Here is a 22,290-nt window from a genome sequence, read left to right on the forward strand (position 1 = left end):
AGGAGCTCCAACCAGTCCATTCTGAAAGAGATCAGCCCTGGGATTTCTTTGGAAGGAATGATGCTAAAGCTGAAACTCCAGTACTTTGGCCACCTCATGGGAAGAGTTGACTCATTGGAAAAGACTCTGATGTTGGGAGGGATTGGGAGCAGGAGGAGAAGGGGACGACAGAGGATGAGATGGCTGGATGGCATCAGTGACTCGATGCACATGAGTTTGGGTGGACTCTGGGAGTTGGTGATGGACAGGGAGGCCTGGCATGCTGTGATTCATGGGGTTGCAAAGAGTCGGACACGACTGAGCAACTGAACTGAACTGAAGGGCTATATTTTTTTCTTGTATAAAAAGAGGATAACGCCTACCTCAGGGGGTCACTAGTGAGGATTACAAAGAATCATGCCTGTCAAGTGCCTAAAGCAGAAGCGAGTCCATGTAGCCTCCTGTATTATTGGTGATTACTTTCTAAGGTCTTAGCACAGGGACACACATATTGAGGCAGAACGGTGTCTTGCAAGTGTTCTTAGGGGGGCATGATGGCCTGTAATCAATATTACCCAAAAGACTCGAGATAGAGCAGAATATCATGAAAATTTCACCCTAACGCTGTTTCCCATGGCATTTATATCTGGTACTCAGGGTCTCAGTAAAAGTAAAGCCTTCTGGCACAACACCCATTAGCACTGTGAAAGCAGGCACAGATCAAGTCACTCCCCTCCCAACCACTGCCAAGGTCTGAAACTCAGAGGAAGGCAGCACCCATGCCACGCAGCCGCCCGGCTGCTCCAGTCCAGCCCCTCCTCTCCAGTCGCACCCCCAGGCCACACCAAGGTGACCACTGGCCTTGATGCTTCTCTGGGCCTGGACAGCTCCTCTGCTATCTGCTTGGCAAGCTCTGGCCGCAGGCCTTTGGGAAGCTGGTTCCGGAGGGGCTCTGGTTAAGCGCCCACTCTTCAGAGGACCCTTGGCTGGCTCCCAACACCAGGACCCCTCTTGGCCCCACGTCCAAGGGCTCCACCCACACTTGGGCCTGGTGAAGTTGTGGAAGGTGGTTAGCCTGGCCAGAGCAGTCACAATTTCCCCTCTCTCCTCACAAATATTATAATCATGGACATTAGGAACATGTTTTAATCTCTGGAAAATATGGAAAAGAACAACCGTGTCCCTTCCAGCTCTTAACTACTGTTTCTGTAGATACACTCTTTCAGAAATTCTCACAGTATAGGACCATCTCTTTTTCGTTCTCTCAAATGCCAGACATTGCATACTCTGTATTGCCAGGAAGGGAGTTTCTTTTCGAATCCATTGTCTTGCTACCCAAGGCTCACCCCTTCTAGCACATGATCTCTTAAACTGAATGCATACATCAGTGGAAATCTTCCTAAAGCTGATTATGTCCTCTTGTGCTACAACAGGAAGACACTAAACACACTCCCATTTATGAAGGCTTCAGACTCCGGGCAATTTCATTTCTTTAAGGAGGGTCATAACAGAGCAAGGACCTGGGAAGCAGGCACCAGCTACTACGCCTAGATCTGCTTCTCCAAGCTGCTCTTGGCATTGGTTTCTCACTTCTTCTTCAACTGGTTTTTGGTAGTTTATCCTGAGCGGAGGAAGGAGATGACCGGCATGCAGGACAGTGTATGAAGTGGGTGATCTCTGGGTGAAGGCTTGGGACACGCTTCCAGGAGTAAAGTGCATGCCCTCTGTGCTACATACTTGCTTCCTAGCTGCGGCTGTTTGCATTCTGAGGCCAGCAATTCCTGACCGCTGGGTCCCTCTCACCCAGCCAGAGTGGCCTGGGCCGCGGCAGCTCCGCAGGCCGGTGCTGCAGGCTGTGCTGGACCGTACGCCTTCCAAGCGCCCAACTTGTGTAAACACGTGAACGCTTGAGCGGGAAATGAGGGCAGTGCTCCCAAATAACCTCTCTAGGTTGCTCTGAGGCTTCCAGGGCTCAGCATATTCTTTCAAACAAAAACCTTTTTCAAATTAAAAAAAATGTAAACGTTCGAGGAGGCTCTGGCCTCCGGGTTTGTTTTAAAACCCTGCTTCTTCAACACACAGTTCAGAAAGAAGTTAACTGAATCCACAAGACTGAAAAACGGGCCTGGGGCATGGGAGACAAGACAGTGGGTTTGTGTGAAAATCTACATAATTACGAACATCTGGTTTGGGGGTTCTTTTGTAATCTTGTTGTGGAAATAAGTTTAATTACTAAATCCTGACTGTAGCAGACACAAACATCTACGAACACTGAGAGCTCTCCAAACAGAGTGTAGCCGTGGCCTTAGGAACGCTCCAAAAATATACCGACACAGGTAACCACGCTTTCTGGATGCCTACAGAAGATGTGTTCTTTTGGCTGGACGTCTAATGCTTATGATTCCTTAATTTCTCAAACAATATCTGAGAAACTCAGCCTTTAAGAGGTGGCGATTCAGGGTCATTGTTCTGAACTACTCAATCCTTTACGATCAGTTTCAGTATACAATCCCCTTGGCTACTAAGTTCAGTGACCAAAATGCATATGCTTTCCGAGCTCAATTCTGTTTCTCTCTGAGACTCATAATCGAGATTTCAAGGACCCTACAAGCTGTGAAAACACGCATGGGCTTTGTGCCATTTATCTTGGCAGGAAACCAATTCTTGCTCTTTTCCCAAGTTCTTAATATGTTCAGGATCGGTCTCTGCCAAAGCCTCCAGTCCCTGCCTAACGGCCAATTTGGGCTCACTTCCTTTCCCGTCCCCAGATCCCCTTGAAAGCCTGCCGCCCTCCCTGCCCCCAGTGACCCACCGCCCCTGTGGTCCTTCTTGGGGTCCCACACACGTCCGGGTCCCTAGTGGGGGTCAGCGGGGTTCAGGGGCGCTGGCCAGGCTTCCTCTCTGGGTCAGGCACCTCGCCCTCCTCAGTTTTAGCCCTATCTGCAGGCCCACGGCCGCCCCATCACACACACTGCCCGCCCAGACGTTGCTCCGGCTTCCTCTGCCCAGTATCTCTGCTGTACCAGCATGGGGCTCCTTCACCTGGAGGGTCCCAACCCAGAAGGCCCAAGCAGTTCCCCAGGAACCAGCCCCCCGGCCCCCATCCCAGGCGACACTCTTTCCCCTTCCGCAGCAACGAGGCGCCCTCTGCAGTGGGAGCTCCCAGCCTCCAGTTACCTTCCCAGGCAATTTTCCCACCCCCTCCAAAGGGACCTGGGCTTCCCTGGTGGCTCAGCTGGTAAAGAATCTGCCTGCAGTGCAGGAGACCCGGGGTTCTATCCCTGGGTTGGGAAGATCCCCTGGAGAACGGAACGGCTACCCACTCCAGTGTTCTGGCCTGGAGAATTGCATGGACTATATAGTCCGTGGGGTCACAAAGAGTTGAACAGGACTGAGCGACTTTCAGTTCACTTCTGAAGGGACCCAGGATTCGTCTCCATGTACCACCATTCCTAGACTGACATTCCTATCGTCAGACCCTGGCACAATGCATGGCCCATCACAGGGGCCCTTCTACAGCCTCAGCCTCTACCCTCGCCCCCGTGCCCTGCTCTGGTCCCACACCATGGCAGAGACCCTCAGCTTCAGGAATTTCACAGTTGCACGTCTGGACACGCCCATCCCTGGCCCCCTTGCCACCTCCATCTGAGATCCTCCCAGAAGCCCCCCATCCCGCCCCCATCGCTAAGGCTCCCAGGATTTGCACGTAGAGAACAAACTTCTCCCTCCTCCCTGCGCCCCCACCGCCCTCTGCCGGCACGCCACTGGAGCTCTTCCAGGGCAGAGAATGCCTCCCTTTCCTCGGTTTCTCTCTTCAAGCCCATGACCGACCACGGGAAGTCCGTAATAAACAGCAGTCACTTGACAAATATATAAAGGTCATCCATCACGGAAATAAAGTCATTAGTGTTTTGCCAGACGTTAAGTGAAGCTCATTGGAAAAGACCCTGATGCTGGGAGGGATTAGGGGCAGGAGGAGAAGGGGACGACAGAGGATGAGATGGCTGGATGGCATCACTGACTCTATGGACGTGAGTCTGAGTGAACTCCGGGAGTTGGTGATGGACAGGGAGGCCTGGCGTGCTGCGATTCATGGGGTTGCAAAGAGTCAGACATGACTGAGCGAATGAACTGAACTGAAGTGAAGCTGAAGTCTTAGCTTTTCTGAAAGAAACATTCTGCAATATCATCTTGCTTTTTAAAATAGAACCATTGTGAAGCTCAAAGAGGTTTACGTAGGAAATAAAAACTTTCTAGAAACCTAATATCAATGGGTTTGTAATTAGATTACTTTTTCCAGGAGCCAGTAAAATATGTTCTGTTTGAAAAATGCTAAAACCCCAAAAGGTAACAGGATAAGGAAATGAAATGGATTCTACCATCTCTTGTACACATTTCCTGATTTTCGTAAGTTATGCGGAGTTGTTTTCTGAAACAGCTAAATAGCTGAAAAGATAGAAATTGTAGGGCTTCCCGGGTGGCTCAGTGGTAAAGAATCTGCCCGCCAATGCAGGGGACATGCATTAGATCCCTGGGCTGGGGAGACCCCACAGGCCACAGAGCAACTAAGCCTGCACCACAACTACTGAGCCTGCGCTCTGGAGCCCAGGAGCCGCCACTACCGGACCCACGTGCGGCAACTATTAAGCCCTTCTGCCCCGGAGTCCATGCTCTGCGACAAGAGAAGCCTCCGCAATGAGACGCCCGTGCACCGCAACTAGAGATGAGTCCAGCTGCCTGAGGGCTTTCTCCAGTTTTGGAGAGTGGGGACTCCTTGCTGGCTGTGGAGCACAGGCCACTGCAGGGTCTTCTCTTGCTGCGGAGCACAGGCTCCCGGGCCCGCCGGCTTTAGTAACCGTGGCGCGTGCTCTGAGCACAGGCTTAGGAGTTGTGGCGCACGGGCTTAGCTGCTCTGAGGCATGTGGGGTCTTCCCAAATCAGGGAATGAACTCGTGTTTCCTGCACTGGCAGGCGGATTCTTTACCACTGAGCCACCAGGGAAGCCCAATAAATTATATAAAAAAAAAAAAAATAATAATTGTAGGGGCTTCCCTGGAGGCCCAGTGGTTAAGACCCCTGCTTCCAATGTGGGGGCACAGGTTCAATCCCTGGTCAGGGAACTAAGAAGCCACAAAGCATGCAGTGAGATCAAAAAGGTTTTTTTTTTAAATTGTATGTGCTGTGGTCAGTTGCTTTAGTCATGTCCGACTCTTTGTGACCTTATGGACCACAGCCCACCAGGCTCCTCTGTCCATGGGATTCTCCAGGCAAGGATACTAAAGTGGGTTGCCATGCCCTCCTCCTCTGAATTGTATCTATATACACGCAGGTCAGGAAGCAACAGTTAAAACTGGACATGGAACAACAGACTGGTTCCAAATAGGAAAAGGAGTATGTCAAGGCTGTATATTGTCACCCTGCTTATTTAACTTATATGCGGAGTACATCATGAGAAACGCTGGGCTGGAAGAAGCACAAGCTGGAATCAAGATTGCCGGGAGAAATATCAATAACCTCAGATATGATACCACCCTTAAGGCAGAAAGTGAAGAGGAACTCAAAAGCCTCTTGATGAAAGTGAAAGAGGAGAGTGAAAAAGTTGGCTTAAAGCTCAACATTCAGAAAACGAAGATCATGTCATCTGGTCCCATCACTTCATGGCAAATAGATGGGGAAACAGTGGAAACAGTGGCAGACTTTATTTTTTTGAGCTCCAAAATCACTGCAGATGGTGATTGCAGCCATGAAATTAAAAGATGCTTACTCCTTGGAAGAAAAGTTATGACCAACCTAGATAGCAAATTGAAAAGCAGAGATATTACTTTGCCAACAAAGGTCCATCTAGCCAAGGCTATGGTTTTTCCAGTGGTCATGTATGGATGTGAGAGCTGGACTGTGAAGAAGGCTGAGTGCTGAAGAATTGATGCTTTTGAACTGTGATGCTGGAGAAGACTCTTGCGAGTCCCTTGGACTGCAAGGAGATCCAACCAGTCCATCCTAAAGGAGATTAGTCCTGGGTGTTCTTTGGAAGGACTGATGCTGAGGCTGAAACTCCAATACGTTGGCCACCTCATGCGAAGAGTTGACTCATTGGAAAAGATCCTGATGCTGGGAGGGATTGGGGGCAGGAGGAGAAGGGGACGACAGAGGATGAGATGGCTGGATGGCATTACCGACTCGATGGACATGAGTGTGAGTGAACTCCGGCAGATGGTGATGGACAGGGAGGCCTGGCATGCTGCGATTCATGGGGTCACATAGAGTCAGGCACGACTGAGTGACTGAACTGAACTGAGGTTGCTGGAGATGTAAGCACGAGGGCTAGCTTTTGGATAATTTATAGACAAAGGAGAGCAAAGCTGAAGGAAAAACAAAAGAGGTGCAGCAAAGACTTCCACCTCTGATCAAGATGGAGTAATAGTGATCAATTTTACCCTCCCATTGTATACCTGTGATACAAAGAAAATGTTTGAGTGAGTGAGACCTACAAATGCCCCAGGTTCCTGCCTGCAGAGAGGCACTAGACCCTGGGCAGGGAGGTGAAGCAGAGCCTGTCGGGGAAGGGGGCTCCCTGAATTTAAGACGGAGAGCTGAAGGTCTGAGGGAACCAAGTCAACTAGAGGTCACAGGACCAAAGAGAAGAGAGCTGCACAAACAACCCCGGAGATCTGCAGAGGGTCCATATTATGGACTTGGCACTGATCTGACCCACACGTGAGAGGCAAGGACCCAAAGCTGGGACAGGGTGCCTTCCCACAAGCCAGAACGGAGTGACTCCTAGTTCAAGGCACTGCAGCAAGTCCTCCTGAAGGCCTTGCCTCAGCAGAAGGGAATAATTGGCCCTAAGCTGAGACTTCTCAACCCAACAAATTGTAAAAGAAAGACCTGAAAGGATCAAATGTGCTTAGTCACTCAGTTGTGTCCGACTCTTTGCATCTCTTTGGACTGTGGCCCGTCGGGCTCCTCTGTCTATTGGATTTTTCAGGCAAGAATACCGGAGTGGGTTGCCATTTCTTTCTCCAGGGGATCTTCCTGACCCAGGGATTAAACTCGCGTCTCCTGCATTGCATGTGGATTCTTTACTGGTTAAGCTATCAGACCATCTCCAAATAACAATATTTCAGAACAAAGCTTTTAGGAAAATACAAATATCAAGCACCCAAGAAGGTAAAATTCATGACGTCTGGCATCCAAAGATTATCAGTCATGCAAAGAAGCAGAGGAACCTACTGAAAATAAAGAGGAAAAAAAAATAAAATCAATTGAATCTTAAATGACAAAGATAGAATTAGCAAAAACATTAAAACAGTTACTAGAACTGTACGCCGTATGTTCAAAAAACAGTTTTAGCAAGGTTGCAGGATACAATATAAATACACAAAATCCATTGTATTTGAATATATTAGCAACAAACAATCAGAAATTGTAACTTAAAGAGCAAAGCAATTTATAATAAAAAACACGCAACAGTGATAAATCTGACAAAAGACACGAAAGACTTGTCCACTGAAAACTACAAAACACTGCTGAGAGAAAAACAAAGAAGTGGAAAGATGTTCCTGGGTTGGAAGCATCATTGTTAACATGTCAGTTCTCCCCAAATGATCAATAAATTTGATGCAACCACAGACAAAATCCCCGCAGGGTTCGTTTTAGGTAGGAACTGCCAAGCTGTGCTAAATTCATGTGGAAATTCAAAGAACCTGAAAAAAATCAAAAAAAGTTGAAAAAGAGCAAAGTTGGAGAATTAACACTACTTGGTATCAAAACTTATTATAAATTATAGCAATAAAAAAGAGTGTGGTATTGGCATAAAGAACAACAGATCAACGAACAGCGCAGAGTCCAGAAATGAAACCACACAAGCACAGGCAACCGACAATGTGAGAACGTGCAAAGGCCTTCAGCAGCAGAGAAAGGGTTCTTCACAGGCGGTGCCAGAGCACTGTGCAAAAGCAACCAAACCCCAAAGTCCATACCCGGCATCACACACAAAAATTAACTCCAAAGGGCTCATAGGCCTAAATGTAAAACTAAGGAAAGATTTCCTTGATGCCAGACCAAAAACACGATCCTTAAAAAAAAAAAAAAAAAAGGACAAATTAGATTTCATCAAAACCAACAACTTCTGTTCCTCAAAAGACACAATTAAGAGAATGAAAATAGACTGGGAACACAAATGTGCAAAGCATCTAAGACCGACATCCAGAATACAGAGACCTCTCAAAACGCAGTAATAAGAAAACAACTCAAATAGACAAATTATTTCAACATACTTCACCAAAAAAAAATACGGATGGCAAATAGGCACATGGAAAGGTACTCAACATCAGTGGTCTTAGAGAAACGCAAATAAAAAATACAATACAATACCACCACACATCAATTAGAATGGCTAAAATTAAAGAGACTAATATTAAGTGGCGACAAGAATGTGGCTGAACTGGAACTAGCACATTCTGATGATGGGAATGCAAAATGGTACAATCACTCTGGAAGAGTTTGGTAGTTTCCTTCAAGAGTTAACGTCCATCCCTCCTACATAATAAACAAGATAGATGCAGGCATAAGCCCATACAAAGACTTGAATGTTTACTTTCATAGCTTTGTTTGTAGTAGCTAAAAACTGGATACAATTCCAACAGTGAAAAGATAAACAAATTGTCGTGTATACACGCAGTGGAACACTACTCAGGAATGAAAAGGACTGAGCCACTGATACATCCAACAACACAAATGAGTCTCAGAACAGAAGCCAGACCAAAAAGTACATGCTGTGTGATTTCCTAAATATAAAACTAGGAAATGCAAGTTGAGCTACAGGGACAGAAAGCAGCTCAGCGGCTGACTACAGAAGCGGACGGAAAGCAAGTTATGAAGGGACACGAGGACATTTCTGGAGACGATGCATCTTCTTTATGCTGATGGTGGTGACGGTTTCACAGGTGTATGTGTATATATACACACACGTTTTATATATATATATATATATATAAAGACTTAGTAAACTGAACAGTCTAAATATGTGCAGCTTATGTCAACTATATCTAAATAATGCTGTTAAAATACACCTAATTTGGTCAAATGTATAAACAGAGAATATGAATAAGCAAGCTCATTAGGATATGGTCTATCCAGTTAATGCAACAGCAGCCATGCCCCATATAACAGCATACTCAAATGCCTCAGGGGTCGAAACATACATTCAGAAACACAAATTCTGTGCGAGAGGCTCAAATAATATTCTGCCATCTTTTCTTAAGATATGGGGTCTTACACTGAACTTTACTGAGGTTTCTCCTTCAAAATGAAGCTACCCACAGAGTTCTTGTTAAGTACATTTGCTAACACCACTTCTAGACATTTCTGGAAGGGGTACCACTAGAAATGGTATCCTGGACATTCCTCTTCCTGGAGAGGAATTCAACAGGGATACGATGGGGTGTTAGTAACTCATTCAGAGGTCTGGAAACATCCTCGAGGTGAACCAGGTGTACAGAAGGAATAAATCTTTCCTTCCATTGTGTTTTCCTCGTGCCGTTAAGGTACAGCAAAGCTTCTATGCATCCAAAGCCCTCTGCATGCTCATCCTGCCCGCTCACTGCGCTGACACCACCACCAGGCACAGAGCTGCTCACCTTCTCTCCTTTATTACACTGCTCACTCGCCTGGAATGACTTCCCTTTTCTTTTCTTTTTTTTTTTTTTTTAAATTTTATTTTATTTTTAAACTTTACATAACTGTATTAGTTTTGCCAAATATCAAAATGAATCCGCCACAGGTATACATGTGTTCCCCATCCTGAACCCTCCTCCCTCCTCCCTCCCCATTCCATCCCTCTGGGTCGTCCCAGTGCACCAGCCAGCTTTTCTTTATCTAGATAAGGCCGGGATTCTCTAGGGCAGCTTCCCAATGACACACTGAAGCAGCAGAATCACCTGAGGGGTTGTGAGTCTCACATGTCTGCAAAGGGCACAGGGAACTTCTGGAGGGCATGCAAGTGTTATATACAATAAACATGTTTCATATTTCAAAATTTTGACTGCGGTAGCAGATATCTGGCTTCTTAAAAGTCTCTGAGCTCTACATTTAAAATGGGTGTGCATTATTGTATGTAAATTATAATTCAATGAAACTGGTTTAAAAAGAAAGTCCACATAAAACTATACAACACAAAATGAACAAGGGGGAAAAAAATCCCAAAGTGAGATGGACACCAGAGGAAGCACCCAAACTCAGCTCCTAACATACACGAAATTGACCCTTGAACCAGGAGGGGGTCAGCGATGCCGACTCTCCCCATAGCCTGACATCTGCATGTTAACTTTATGGGCCGGATCATGTAGTACATATTTACTGAAAAAAAAAAAAAAAAAAATTCCATGTATAAAGTGGACCAGTGCAGTTGAAATCCAGCTCAAAACCTCAACTGTACACACAGGGTCAGTGATCTGGTTCTCTAATCTTCAAAAATGAACCTCTTGGTTGAGAAAGGTAATTACAGGGGGAAAATAAAAATCACCAGAAGGCGCCAACCATGTTTCACTCTTTTCCCTGGATTTCATTGCAGAGCTTTAGAATGTCAGTAAAGGCTGTCAATGTCCATGATGATGGTGAGAGAGGGAAAGATGCAGCAACTGCGCTTCACGTGCACAGAACACACGATGACCGATGGACTCTGCATGACTCTCAGAGGAATTCATGCTCAAAACCATATTCTAAGAAGTCAGTGTCAAATAATGCATTAAAAAAAAAATTTACTTCATTCTGTATAATAGGCTCCAGTTTCATCCACCTCATTAGAACTGATTCAAATGTGTAAGCCAGAAAGAAAAACACCAATACAGTATACTATCGCATATATGTGGAATTTAGAAAGAAGGTAATGATAACCCTGTATGTGAGACAGCAAAAGAGACACAGATGTATAGAACAGTTTTTTGGACTCTGTGGGAGAGGGCAAGGGTGGGATGATATGGGAGAATGGCACTGAAACACGTAAATTATCATATGTGAAATGAATCGCCAGTTCAGGTTCGATGCATGAGACAGGGTGCTCAGGGCTGGTGCACTGGGATGACCCAGAGGGATGGGATGGGGAGGGAGGTGGGTTCAGGATGGGGAACACATGTACACCCGTGGCAGAGTCAAGTCAATGTATGGCAAAACCAATACAATATTGTAAAGTAAATAAATTAATTAATTAATTTAAAAAACTGAGATTAAAAAAAAATAAAGAAAGAATACAATTTAAATTCTGAAATGCAGTTAAGAAATACAATAAACCATGACTAACTAATCTAATGGAACACCATTATATGTGAACAGCAAATTTCAGTTAAAAACCTACAAAAATGGAATGCCTCATTCCCCAAAGACCATGGCTATTTAAATGAGACATTTTAAATGAATGGTATCTTGGATATTTAAACATTTCCAAGCACGTATCTTAAGCTACCATTTATGAGTCTTACTTAAAAGACTGGGCACTGACTTGTAAGCCACTTCACCAACATTATCTCATTTAATCTTACTAACTCTACAAGGAAGGAATTACTCTCTCCATTTTATAGATGACAAAACTGAGGTTAAGAGAGGTTAAACAACTTGTCCAAAGCTACACAGAACCTTCAATTAGACTCAAATGACTATGCTTTTGTCCATTCTAGATTTATAATTCAGGATGTTATTTTTGCTATAAAATTATAAGCTTATTAACAAGCTATGCATTTTCTAATTAGTCATGTAAGCATCCTCAACCTACACAGTAATTTGAAGTTCAATGAGTGATATGCCAGCCCTTTATAAATCCTTCTCCTGGTTTTATGCATGATACCAACGCACTCATAAATATTAAAGATGTATTTTCCTCTTAAAAGTTCACATGTACTTATATCTGCTAATTAGAGGACAACTGACCTTCTTTCCTTTGAAAGCCACTATAATATTGGGTCAAAAAAAAAAACAAACCACCTCAGAAAAACGTATGCTCCCTTTAAAACGTTTTTCTGATACCTCTCTAACCAGGAGAGTTTGAAGAAATTTGATGAAATCTCATACACTGTAAATAATCCAAAACCTGGTATAATGTGTTTAAGAAAGGTCCCTGGAGTCAGACAAATTTCAATTCTGATAATGCCTGTGCCACTAAGTAGCTGAAAAGGCTGGTAGGCAGCTGACACTAGAGGGATATTGGAGTCGTGTTTACTGCAACATGTGCAGCTTTTATAAACTTCCTAGGTTTGTCTTTTAACGTGCATACTCCAAGTTATAAACAAAACCTGTACCTAAACGTGTGTGGGCTGTGGAGAGAGAAGTGCTTATTATTATTTTTTTTTTTTGCATAAAAGAAGACTTAACGGACATCAGGGCCCCCAGGAACACCCATCTCAACTTCCCCAGACCCCCATCCTGGGCCTGCATGAAGCATCTTCTCTATACCTGGGAGTTAAAACTTCGATTCCCTCCAGAAACAGCGGGATCACTGGTGGCTGGGGCTGGGACCTGCCACATTCAAGGCGAAACCTGCAGCTGTAAGCTGACCTGGGAGTCTGCCTGTTTGTAAGGTTCTCACGGGAAAACATTTCTGAGCTCCAAAAAGCCAGCACATACACCTGCACGATACAACCCCTTTGGCCAGTGACTGGTGCCAGCCTTCTCTCTCTTCAGTCTAAAGATGAGCTATGCCCAAGGGGATTTCAAAGAGCAGCAACTCTCTCTTGTTCCAAAGGAGAAAACCGAGGCTCACATCACAACCACACAGGCCATTGGCAGGCCTTGGAATACAACACAAGGGCAGCTCCAAGTGCAAGTTCTTCCTGATAAACACCACCAAACTCTGCCCTAGCGCCAGGCATTTCCAAGATGGCAGGCTCTCCTTCCAACCATGGGTTTAGACTCCTTTTATCTTTTTTTTAATCCAAGTCCATGGTCCTGTAAGCACAGCACCAAAACCTCCAGAAAGAGCAGAATTTGGTATCACACCAACACAGCCCAACGTATCATGTCCCAAACACCCCTTTCTGTCTGGTGGGGCCAACCTGCATCTCCGGGGCCACAGCCCCCACCACACCCTTCCCCACTTTTATCTGCCCGGCCTGATTCTTGGTGGTTGCCTAGGCTTCTGCATACAGACAAGCTCAATTGTGGGCTGACCCTGCCTGCAGACGTTACTCAGTGGTTGTGACGGGGAGCTCCCACCAAGTGCAAGGATCAGTGCTAACTTCTGTCCTGCTCTCGGTACCCCACCTCACACAGAGGTCTGCCATCATCAGTGTGGGACCCTGACTTCCAAACTCCTTAGCTGCAACCAGAGTAATAATTTACTGCAATACAGGCACCCAACATACCGCTCCCCACACAATCAAATTATTCAGGTTTGACATAATATCCTTGCTATGTATGATAAACCGGTACTCTTCATCCTACTCTTCATTTTTTACAGTCTTGGAGAGACAAAAATCTAGCGGAGGAGGAAAGACCATAAAACACACACAATACATAAAGGAATACACAGTCATCCCTCAGTATCCATGAGGGGCTGGTTCCAGGACCCACCAAACACCACAATCCACAGATGTTCAAGGCCCATAGTTAGCCTTCCATTCAGCATCTGTGGATTCAACCACCCTCGAATCGGGTCATGTATCCTTTTGGACAAAAAAAATCTGTACTAAAAAAATCAAGATTCCTAAAATCTTCTAAATTTATTTCTCAACCTACTAATGGACCATGATCTCCAGTTTGAAAAGTAATTTTTGGTAACATAACAGTGATGACCTTTACATAATGCCAGAGCTACACAAACACCAGCAAATACTTAGGTATGAGATCCCACACTACCCCCCCGCCACCACCCCAGCAACCCTCAAGTCACATCTCCTCTCTGCCCAGAAATGCAGAGGTACCACAATGGACAATCAGCATCTGAATGCCCCAGGTCAAGGAGAGAAGAGAGGACCAACCTGGGGCAGACTAAGGTGTCAGTCCAGTGCCATTCCAGGAGGAGGAAGAGTGCGGCTTTTCTCTTCATCACCTGAGAAGTCTACACAATCTCAAGTCTTACCCTTGGGTCAGGCTGCCCATTTCCCAGCTGGACTATCAGTACTGGCAGGCAGGAATTTCTCTGTGAAAATCCTACACTCTACCCAGACATGACTGAAGTACGATTTAAAGTAATAATAAATGGTCAGTGGGTTATTTCTTAAATCTAAGATAACTTTTCTAATCCGTGGTTTCTGTTAAACAGTCCTCATTGCTAAGGACACTGGTTTGTTAATGGGGAAAAAGGAAAGGAAGATGTGGGAGAGAAAAAAAAATCTAGAGGGAACACAAGAATAGATCATAAATACACACAATATACAAGTACATAAAATGTCGGATGCTGTTGAAAACAAAACCAAGGAGCTTTAGACTAAAACTGAAGAATTATCACCAAATACATACTGTACCCCTCTTCTGTCCAATAAAGTATGGCAAACCATAGAGTAGAAATATGAGTTACAAGTCAAGCTACTTTTCTAGCTTACAAGAGCACAATTCCTTCAACTACTGAGAGGCAGAGGCATTTTCCGATCATAGAAAAACTTTTTACAAGGAGACAGATCTGGCACTGGCGGAGCAGCACCCTGACACTTAGGTCAAGAGTGATAACACTGCCGAGAAGATACATAATTTACACCTGAGCAAGCCATGGACCGTAAAACACGAAAAACAGATGAACCTTTGGAGAAGTCACTTGATTCGAATTGTATATACAAGTGGTTCTTAAAAACAGGAAGCCAAGGAAGGCACAGAAAGCTCTGGCAGAAAAGACTCTTAACAGCAGGCAGTGCTTTCCAGATCCTTCCAATAAATAATGGTTCAACACTGAGAATCTAGAGGCATTTCACCTGGAAGCGCACACATGGATTCGGAAAGTTTACAGGCTAAATCTGGGCCATGGAAAGGCACTAACAAATCCTAATTTTGAAGCTCTCCGAGTTCCCATAATTTGTTTTAATTTACACCTATAAAGTTGTGGTCGAGGGGTGGTTGATGAGAAGCCTGAGGCTTTTAAAAAGTACCTGGATGAGGCTGGGCGGAAGTGAAATCCTTTAGACCTGATCCCGAAAAGCAACCGGCCTTCTGAAACCAACCTAGTCCCTTTCACATTAGTGGCATTTTGAGACGGGACGGGGACGCCGTCAATAGGCGGCGGCGGCAGACACCCCAGCCTGAAAACTCCTCCAGGCACCCGGTGTCACACTCTGGCACGCTCACGCCTTCCCAGCGCCTGCTCCGCGTTTGCTCAATGAAGAGGAACTCCAAATGAATGAATGGGAGAGAGAAGTCTGGCCAGAGGCTCCGAGCAGGCAGGGCCCTGGACAGCGCCGGGCGCCCACGGGCGCGGGGGCACCCTCGGGGCAGCGCGGCGCAGGACACGGACCGAGGGGGCCGGGGCCTCGCCGAACAAAGGGGCGCGGGGGGCCGGGCGCTCACCTCATCGCCCCACTTGAGCACGTCCTTGTGCCGGTCCTTGACGGCGTGGTAGATGTGCAGGAACTGGAGGATCCCGTGCCGCCGCACGTGGTCGGCGTGGCGCTGGGTCTCCTCCCAGCTCAGCGGCGAGCCCTGGGACAGCAGCCCCATGGCCGCCCCCTCTCTCCGCCCTCGGGGCCGGCGGCGGCCGCTCCGGGCTCGGGGCGCGCGGCGCGGGTCGGACGCTCAGCTGCCCGCCGAAGGCGGCGGCGGCTCAGCCCCGGGGTGGGGTGTGGCGGGGGGGAGGCGCCCTCGGGCCCCAGCCGGGGAGGGAGGGTCCGGTCCCCTCCGGCTCCCAAGCGCGGGGTCCTCGCCGCCCCGGGGACCTATCCAGGGGTCGGGCGCACCGCGCGGACGGCAGCGGCGGCCCCGAGGCCGGGCTGGCTGGCTGGCCCTCCGCCCGACCCCTCGCCCACTCCGGCTCCCGCACCGCTCCTGCTCCGAGGCGGCGGCGGCTGGCGCTTCTCTTTGCCGGTGTCGTGCACTAGCTCCTTCCTACTTGTGACCAAAACCTGCGCCGCCGAGCATGCCCAGTCCTCCCGTCCGCCGGCCGGCCGCTCCTGGGCGCGAGAGGCCGCTCCAGATTTTATAGGCTGCGGAAGGGGCGGGGAAAGAGGCGGGGCCGGTGAGGGGCGGGGCCGAGCGCCGCGGAGACTCAGGGGCCCGGGGTAGGCGTGCGGAGGCGTGGTTAGGGCGGAGTCCAGGGGGAGCATCCGCGGAGGCCGCAGTCCGCCTGGCTTTAGGCAAATAATCTCTGTGAAATTCCTTTTTTTGTAATCCGAAAAGAGAAACTGAGTTGGGGAAGAAAGTTGATTATTCGAGCTAATGAAGAATCCACCAGATTATTTTTTAGGTGAGAAAGGCCTCACACTTATAAAAACAGGGTGAGAGCTTTATGGTGTGGCAATAAAATTTGTCTATAGGCTTTAAGACATATTAAGTATTTGTGTAGTCTCTATTTGATGACATAGGTTCTTGGGATGGCACAGAAACCATTCATTGCAACCAAAGGGTTGTAATTCACCCATCAAGCGATTAAAATGCTGTTCCTGTGAGCTTACCATGGAGGTGGAAGATATTAGAAACTTCTTGAGTTGGCGCGATCTTGGGAAAGGGAAGGAACGAGGTACCTCGCCCCCAAATAACTGTTCAAATAATGTTTTAACAGAGCGATGAGATGACAGATGAGGCTGAAAGTGACAGCAGCTAGATCATACACGTATTGAGACCAGAAAGTGTGTACTTACTGTGCCAGCTTCCCTTACACCACAGGCAACATTTAGTGAGCACTGTGTGGATCACAACAAACTGTGGAAAAGTCTTCAAGAGATGGGAATACCAGACCGCCTGACCTGCCTCCTGAGAAACCTGTATGCAGGTCAAGAAGCAACAGTTAGAACTGGACATGGAACAACAGACTGGTTCCAAATCCTGAAAGGGGTACATCAAGGCTGTATATTGTCACCCTGCTTATTTAACTTGTATGTTGAGTATATCATGAGAAATGTTGGGCTCGATGAAGCACTAGCTGGAATCAAGATTGCCAGGAGAAATATCAATAACCTCAGATATGCAGATGACACCACCCTTATGGCAGAAAGTGAAGAAGAACTAAAGAGCCTCTTGATGAAAGTGAAAGAGGGGAGTGAAAAAGTTGACTTAAAACTCAATATTCAGAAAACTAAGATCATGGCATCTGGTCCCATCACTTCATGGCAAATAGATGGGGAAACAATGGAAACAGGGACTTTATTTTGGGGGGCTCCAAAATCACTGCAGATGGTGACTGCAGCCATGAAATTAAAAGATGCTTGCTCCTTGCAAGAAAAGTTATGACCAACCTAGACAGCATATTAAAAAGCAGAGACATTACTTTGCTGACAAAGGTCCGCCTAGTCAAAGCTAAGGTTTTTCCAGTAGTCACGTATGGGTGTAAGAGTGGACTATAAAGAAAGCTGAGTGCTGAAGAATTGATGCTTTTGAACTGTGGTGTTGGAGAAGACTCTTGAGAGTCCCTTGGACTGCAAGGAGATCCAACCAGTCCATCCTAAAGGAAATCAGTCCTGAATATTCATTGGAAGGACTGATGTTGAAGCTGAAACTCCAATACTTTGGTCACTTGATGCGAAGAACTCACTCATTTGAAAAGACCCTGATGCTGGGAAAGACTGAAGGTGGGAGGAGAAGGGGACAACAGAGGATGAGATGGTTGGATGGCATCACCGACTTAATGGACATGAGTTTGAGTAAACTCCGGGAGTTGGTGATGGCGGGGAGGCCTGGCATGCTGCAGTCCGTGGGGTCACAAAGAATGGGAGATGACTGAGCAACTGAACTGAACTGAACTGAACACTTACTGATTATCAAATGGATAAATGATCATAGGGGTCTCTTCTCCCCACCCTTCATATTGGACTTGCCCATCTCAGGGTCTGGGGACATGGAAACCCAAGGTCTGGCTGTAATGTCCATAGGTGTGTGTTTGTGTGTGTGTGTGTGTGTGTGTAGTGTGAGTGGGGACGTGAGGATATTTGAAGCTCAGAAGATAATGTTTCAATCATCTGTTTCAACAGCTGGGATAAACATCAAGCCTCATTCTACTTTGTCCATAGCCCAATCTTCCTTGTACCCTCGCCACCAATCACAAGACCTGTGTGGTTCTGACTTTCTGCTGTTTTTCTTTGGTTGGAATTCTCCATTTGACACAATCCTATTCATTCGTTGGGTCCCAGTTACTCTTCTCTGTATTTGGGTTGCATTTGTACATATCACTGTTTCTACATCATGATGCTACTGCTGCTGCTAAGTCACTTCAGTCGTGTCCGACTCTGTGCGACCCCATAGACAGCAGCCCACCAGGCTCCCCCGTCCCTGGGATTCTCCAGGCAAGAACACTGGAGTGGATTGCTATTTCCTTCTCCAATGCATGAAAGTGAAAAGTGAAAGTGAAGTCGCTCAGTCCTGTCCGACTCTTAGCGACCCCATGGACTGCAGCCCATCAGGCTCCTCTGTCCATGGGATTTTCCAGGCAAGAGTACTGGAGTGGGGTGCCATTGCCTTCTCCACATCATGCTAGAATCGCTTAAAAAATATTTCCATGCTAGATAGTGACTTCCTCTGGGATAGAGTTGATTTCAGGCCTCTTGTATCTTTAGCTCTAAAAAAAGTGCTTGGTGTAAATGGAAGGAAGGTGGTGTGGGGATAGGGAGGAAGGGATAGTATTGGTCACTGTTTCTCATCCAAGCCAGGCATCCAAAGGATTATTTTGTAATTCTAATAATCTAATCTCACATATGCATACCCTGGCATTGTTCAGTACAATAGCCATTAGCCACATGTGGCTGAGCACTTGAAATGTGGCTAATTGGAGAAACTGAATTTTACTTTTATTTTAATTCACTAAAATAGAAATTTTTAAATTGATGTTCCATGTGGCTACTGGAAAACTTCTAAGTAAATTTGGAACAGATTGGGAGTGTGAAATCCACTTTTTCATCTGTTAATTTTGTAAACTCTAAATACAGAGCAAGCATTTCCAAAGAAAATCTAGTGGACTGGAGATGCGTTGTGAGGGTAAGACACATACCAGATTTAAGGACACACACGAAGGACATAAATATCTCATTAGTAGTTTTATTTTGATTACATGTTGCAACAGTAATATTTTCACTATCTTGTATTACTTAAATTAATTGACCTCCAGGATGCCTTGTAAAGGCCAAGGGAAGCCATATTTAACAACACTCATTCCCCTCTATTAGTGTTTTGCATTTTTTGGTTTCCTTGAGTTTGTTCCGTAGATTGCACCACGGTTGGGTTTCGACTTCTGGGAGTGGGTTCTCAGCGGACAGCCCCACACAGAACGTTCAGGACTTTAACGATGGCTAGGACGAAAAGAAGGCGCTTGTAGCCTGCACAATCAGCCTTCACCAAAGGCGGATTCAGGGTCAGTTCTACAGAAGAGAGAAAGACCCACTGGGCCAGAACCCGGTGACTCTACGAGCACCGCATCCGGCCCTGCAGGCGCCAGGGCCAGCGGCAAGCCGCGCCCCCAGGGCCGCGGGGAAAACCCGGGCGCCGGAGCCTGGCGCGGCGGGGTGGCGCTCTGCGCAGGCTCCGAGGGCCGGCGGGTCGCGCGGGGAGGCGGCGCGGGCGCTGCACGCCGCGCCGTTGTTGTGGTCCGGCCCCCGGCACGTGACCGCGGCCCGCCCCCGCGCGCGGCACCGCCTCCCGGTGACTCAGCACTTCGTGCCGGCTCGGTCCCCGGGGTCAACCTGGGAGAGCCTGCGTGGGGTCGGAGTGCGCTCCGCCGCTCCCGCCCCGGAGGCGGTGGGGGCTGCGGGTGTAGCCGCTACCCTTGCAGTCTCTTCGGTTTTCCGGCCTCCGGGCAAAGAGAAAAAATATATAGTGTTTCCCTGGAGCCGGATCGCTCTGGGTTTCCCTTGAGTCAGCAGCTCCGCGGAGAACCCGCAGCTGGCCTTGCGCGAGGCAATGCGGGAAGCAGAGGGCCGTACTTAGGGGTCTCTAAGCCTCAAGTCGTTTGCAGGTGACCTGTCCAGGCCTTACTGCTCCGTTTGGCCTGAGCATCCGCTAGATGGTCTCTCGGGTGGTGTCACTTCAGCTCAGTCCAGTCGCTCAGTCGTGTTGGACTGTTTGTGACCCTATGGACTGCAGCATGCCAGGCCTCCCTTTCCATCACCAACTCCCGGAGCTTGCTCAAGTCATGTCCATCGAGTCGGTGATGCTATCTAACCATCTCATCCTCTGTCGTCAACATCTTACTCTTTATGCCTGCTTTATACCAAGCTCTTTGATCTGGAAGTCTATGGAACAGCCCTGGTTGTTTCCGTGTTCTTGGATGAGGCTGCAGAGATCCAGTGAACAGGTCGTTGCTATGCAGAGCTGAACTGCAGTGTGAATTTCAAAGCCTGTGCACTTCCTGCTGCACCTCGAATCCTGCCTGAAGCTGAGGGCTTCCTTCCGTGGGACTCTTCTTGGGTCTTGATACCACCACAGCCTTCCTGTTTTGACACACCTCTCCCCCAATGACCTCAGGTCTGCCACTGAGGAACTTGAGATTTTCTTCCTTTTTAATTATTGGTAGAAAATAAACACACAGTGCTGTTAACTTCAGCGTACATGATGCAAATGATGTGGAAAGGATTTTTCCCCACAGCTGCGTGGTGTTCAGCATTTGAATTGATTATGTTGAAGAAGGCCCCTAAGCCTTAAGGTAGAAGAACAGTAGCCAAAAGAAGCTACCGGGCTTCACCCTAGCTCAGGGGGTAACCTTCTGCGTGGATCTAAGCAAAGCAGTGTTATCATCAGAGACCACCCATCTCCTCCCTCTTCACCTGTTTCAGTGAGAATCTGGAGGAAATGTGGTTTCCTTTCCAACCTAAACAGCTCAGGTGTCAGTAGTACTAAAGTAGTTGAAAAAAGTGCAGATCTTTTCGTATTGTGTAGTATTTCTAACACAGGATGCTGAGATACACAATTGTTATTTTAAGAAAAAAACCTTTTAACTTGGTTTTTAAAAGCCAACCCCTAGTTTATATGAATTAAAAAAAATATATATATATATAAACATGTTCTTTTTCATGTAGAGTTACAAAAGATCTGCTCAGTAAAGGGAAGGCCTCTATTAAGCTGGGAAAGCATGGATGCGTAAAGAAGGTGGATAGGAGTTAGCAGGGGTGAGGTTAAAGATGTGGGCGTGAGAAACTGAAACCTTTTACCACAGATTGGGACTTGAACCCATGTGCTGGGACTCAAACCCAGCCAAAACCTGTGGTACCTGGTTTTAGGACCAAATGAAGCTCAGGTTCTTGATGTCTCATTGCAGAAAGAATTCAGTGAGAGACAAAGTGATAGGTAAGAAGTGGGTTTATTCAGATTCAGTGAGAAGCACACACCACATACAGAGTGTGGGCCATTTCAGAGGGTGAATGCGGCTGTGAAATGGGTCATGGTTAATTTTTACAGGCCAGGTAATTTCATATGCTAATGAGTGGGAGAACTATTCCAACTATTTTTGGGAGGGGGCAGAGATTTTCAGGATTTGGGCCACTGCCCTCTCCTTGGTCTTTAGACAGTGCCTTGGAACTGTCATGGCGCCTCTGGGTGAGTCATTTCACTTGCTGATTGAGGATTAAGGTCTAGTCTTCTCTGCCAGCTTGATCCCATTTGATTCTGATCAGTTTATGTTGTGTCCTTGGGCTACGTCATTCTTTCAAAAGTTGTGCCCTGCCCCTTTCCCTCCTGTTACAAAAGGATGTCTTTAGAAGCAGGACGTCTCAGGAGAGGGACTTCCCTGGTGGTCCAAGTGGTTAACACTCTGTGCCCCTAATGCAGGGGGTCCAAGTTGGATCCCTAGTCAGGGAACTGGATCCCACCTGTGCATCCTGCACGTGACAACGAAGGTCCCTTGTGCGGTAGATACATTTTAAAAAAGGAAAAAAATTATCTCTCAGGAGACATGACTTGATGAAATCCAGAACACATGTAAAGAAGTTAATTTTTTTCTTTTTTTTTTAAAGTAGTATCATCTTCTTGTGAGATGCTGGGGAAGAGGTATGGGATGGGCAACATGGTAGCTCAGTTCAGTAGACTCACTTTGACTGGAGTGCAGTTAAAGAAACACGGCTTTTTATGATGGACACTTCCAAATAAGCACAAAAGTAGGGAGAACATAGTGTCATCTACCTATTACCCATCTTCAGGGTTGCTGCACGGCTACTCTTGTTTGGGGTATCCCCTCATTAGAGCGGATCTTACTGAGAATGATCTCCA

At 46.9% G+C, this 22,290-nt stretch overlaps 1 protein-coding gene across 3 annotated transcripts in view; it reads right to left on the reverse strand.

Moving 5' to 3' along the window:
- The window catches only part of GCLC (glutamate-cysteine ligase catalytic subunit), a 45,151-nt gene extending 29,107 nt beyond the window's left edge, over positions 1 to 16,044 (reverse strand). For 2 of the 3 annotated variants that reach the window (XM_055571759.1, XM_055571758.1), the window contains exon 1: positions 15,460 to 16,044. In XM_055571759.1, the coding sequence (XP_055427734.1) occupies positions 15,460 to 15,609 (150 nt within the window). In that variant the 5' untranslated portion in view covers positions 15,610 to 16,044. The remainder of the gene's footprint in view (positions 1 to 15,459) is intronic. The other variant, XM_055571756.1, reaches the window with a different exon arrangement.
- Between the last annotated feature and the right edge of the window lie 6,246 nt (positions 16,045 to 22,290).

This window comes from Bubalus kerabau, chromosome 3 (genome assembly GCF_029407905.1).
Source record: "Bubalus kerabau isolate K-KA32 ecotype Philippines breed swamp buffalo chromosome 3, PCC_UOA_SB_1v2, whole genome shotgun sequence".
NCBI classification, from domain to species: domain Eukaryota; kingdom Metazoa; phylum Chordata; class Mammalia; order Artiodactyla; family Bovidae; genus Bubalus; species Bubalus kerabau.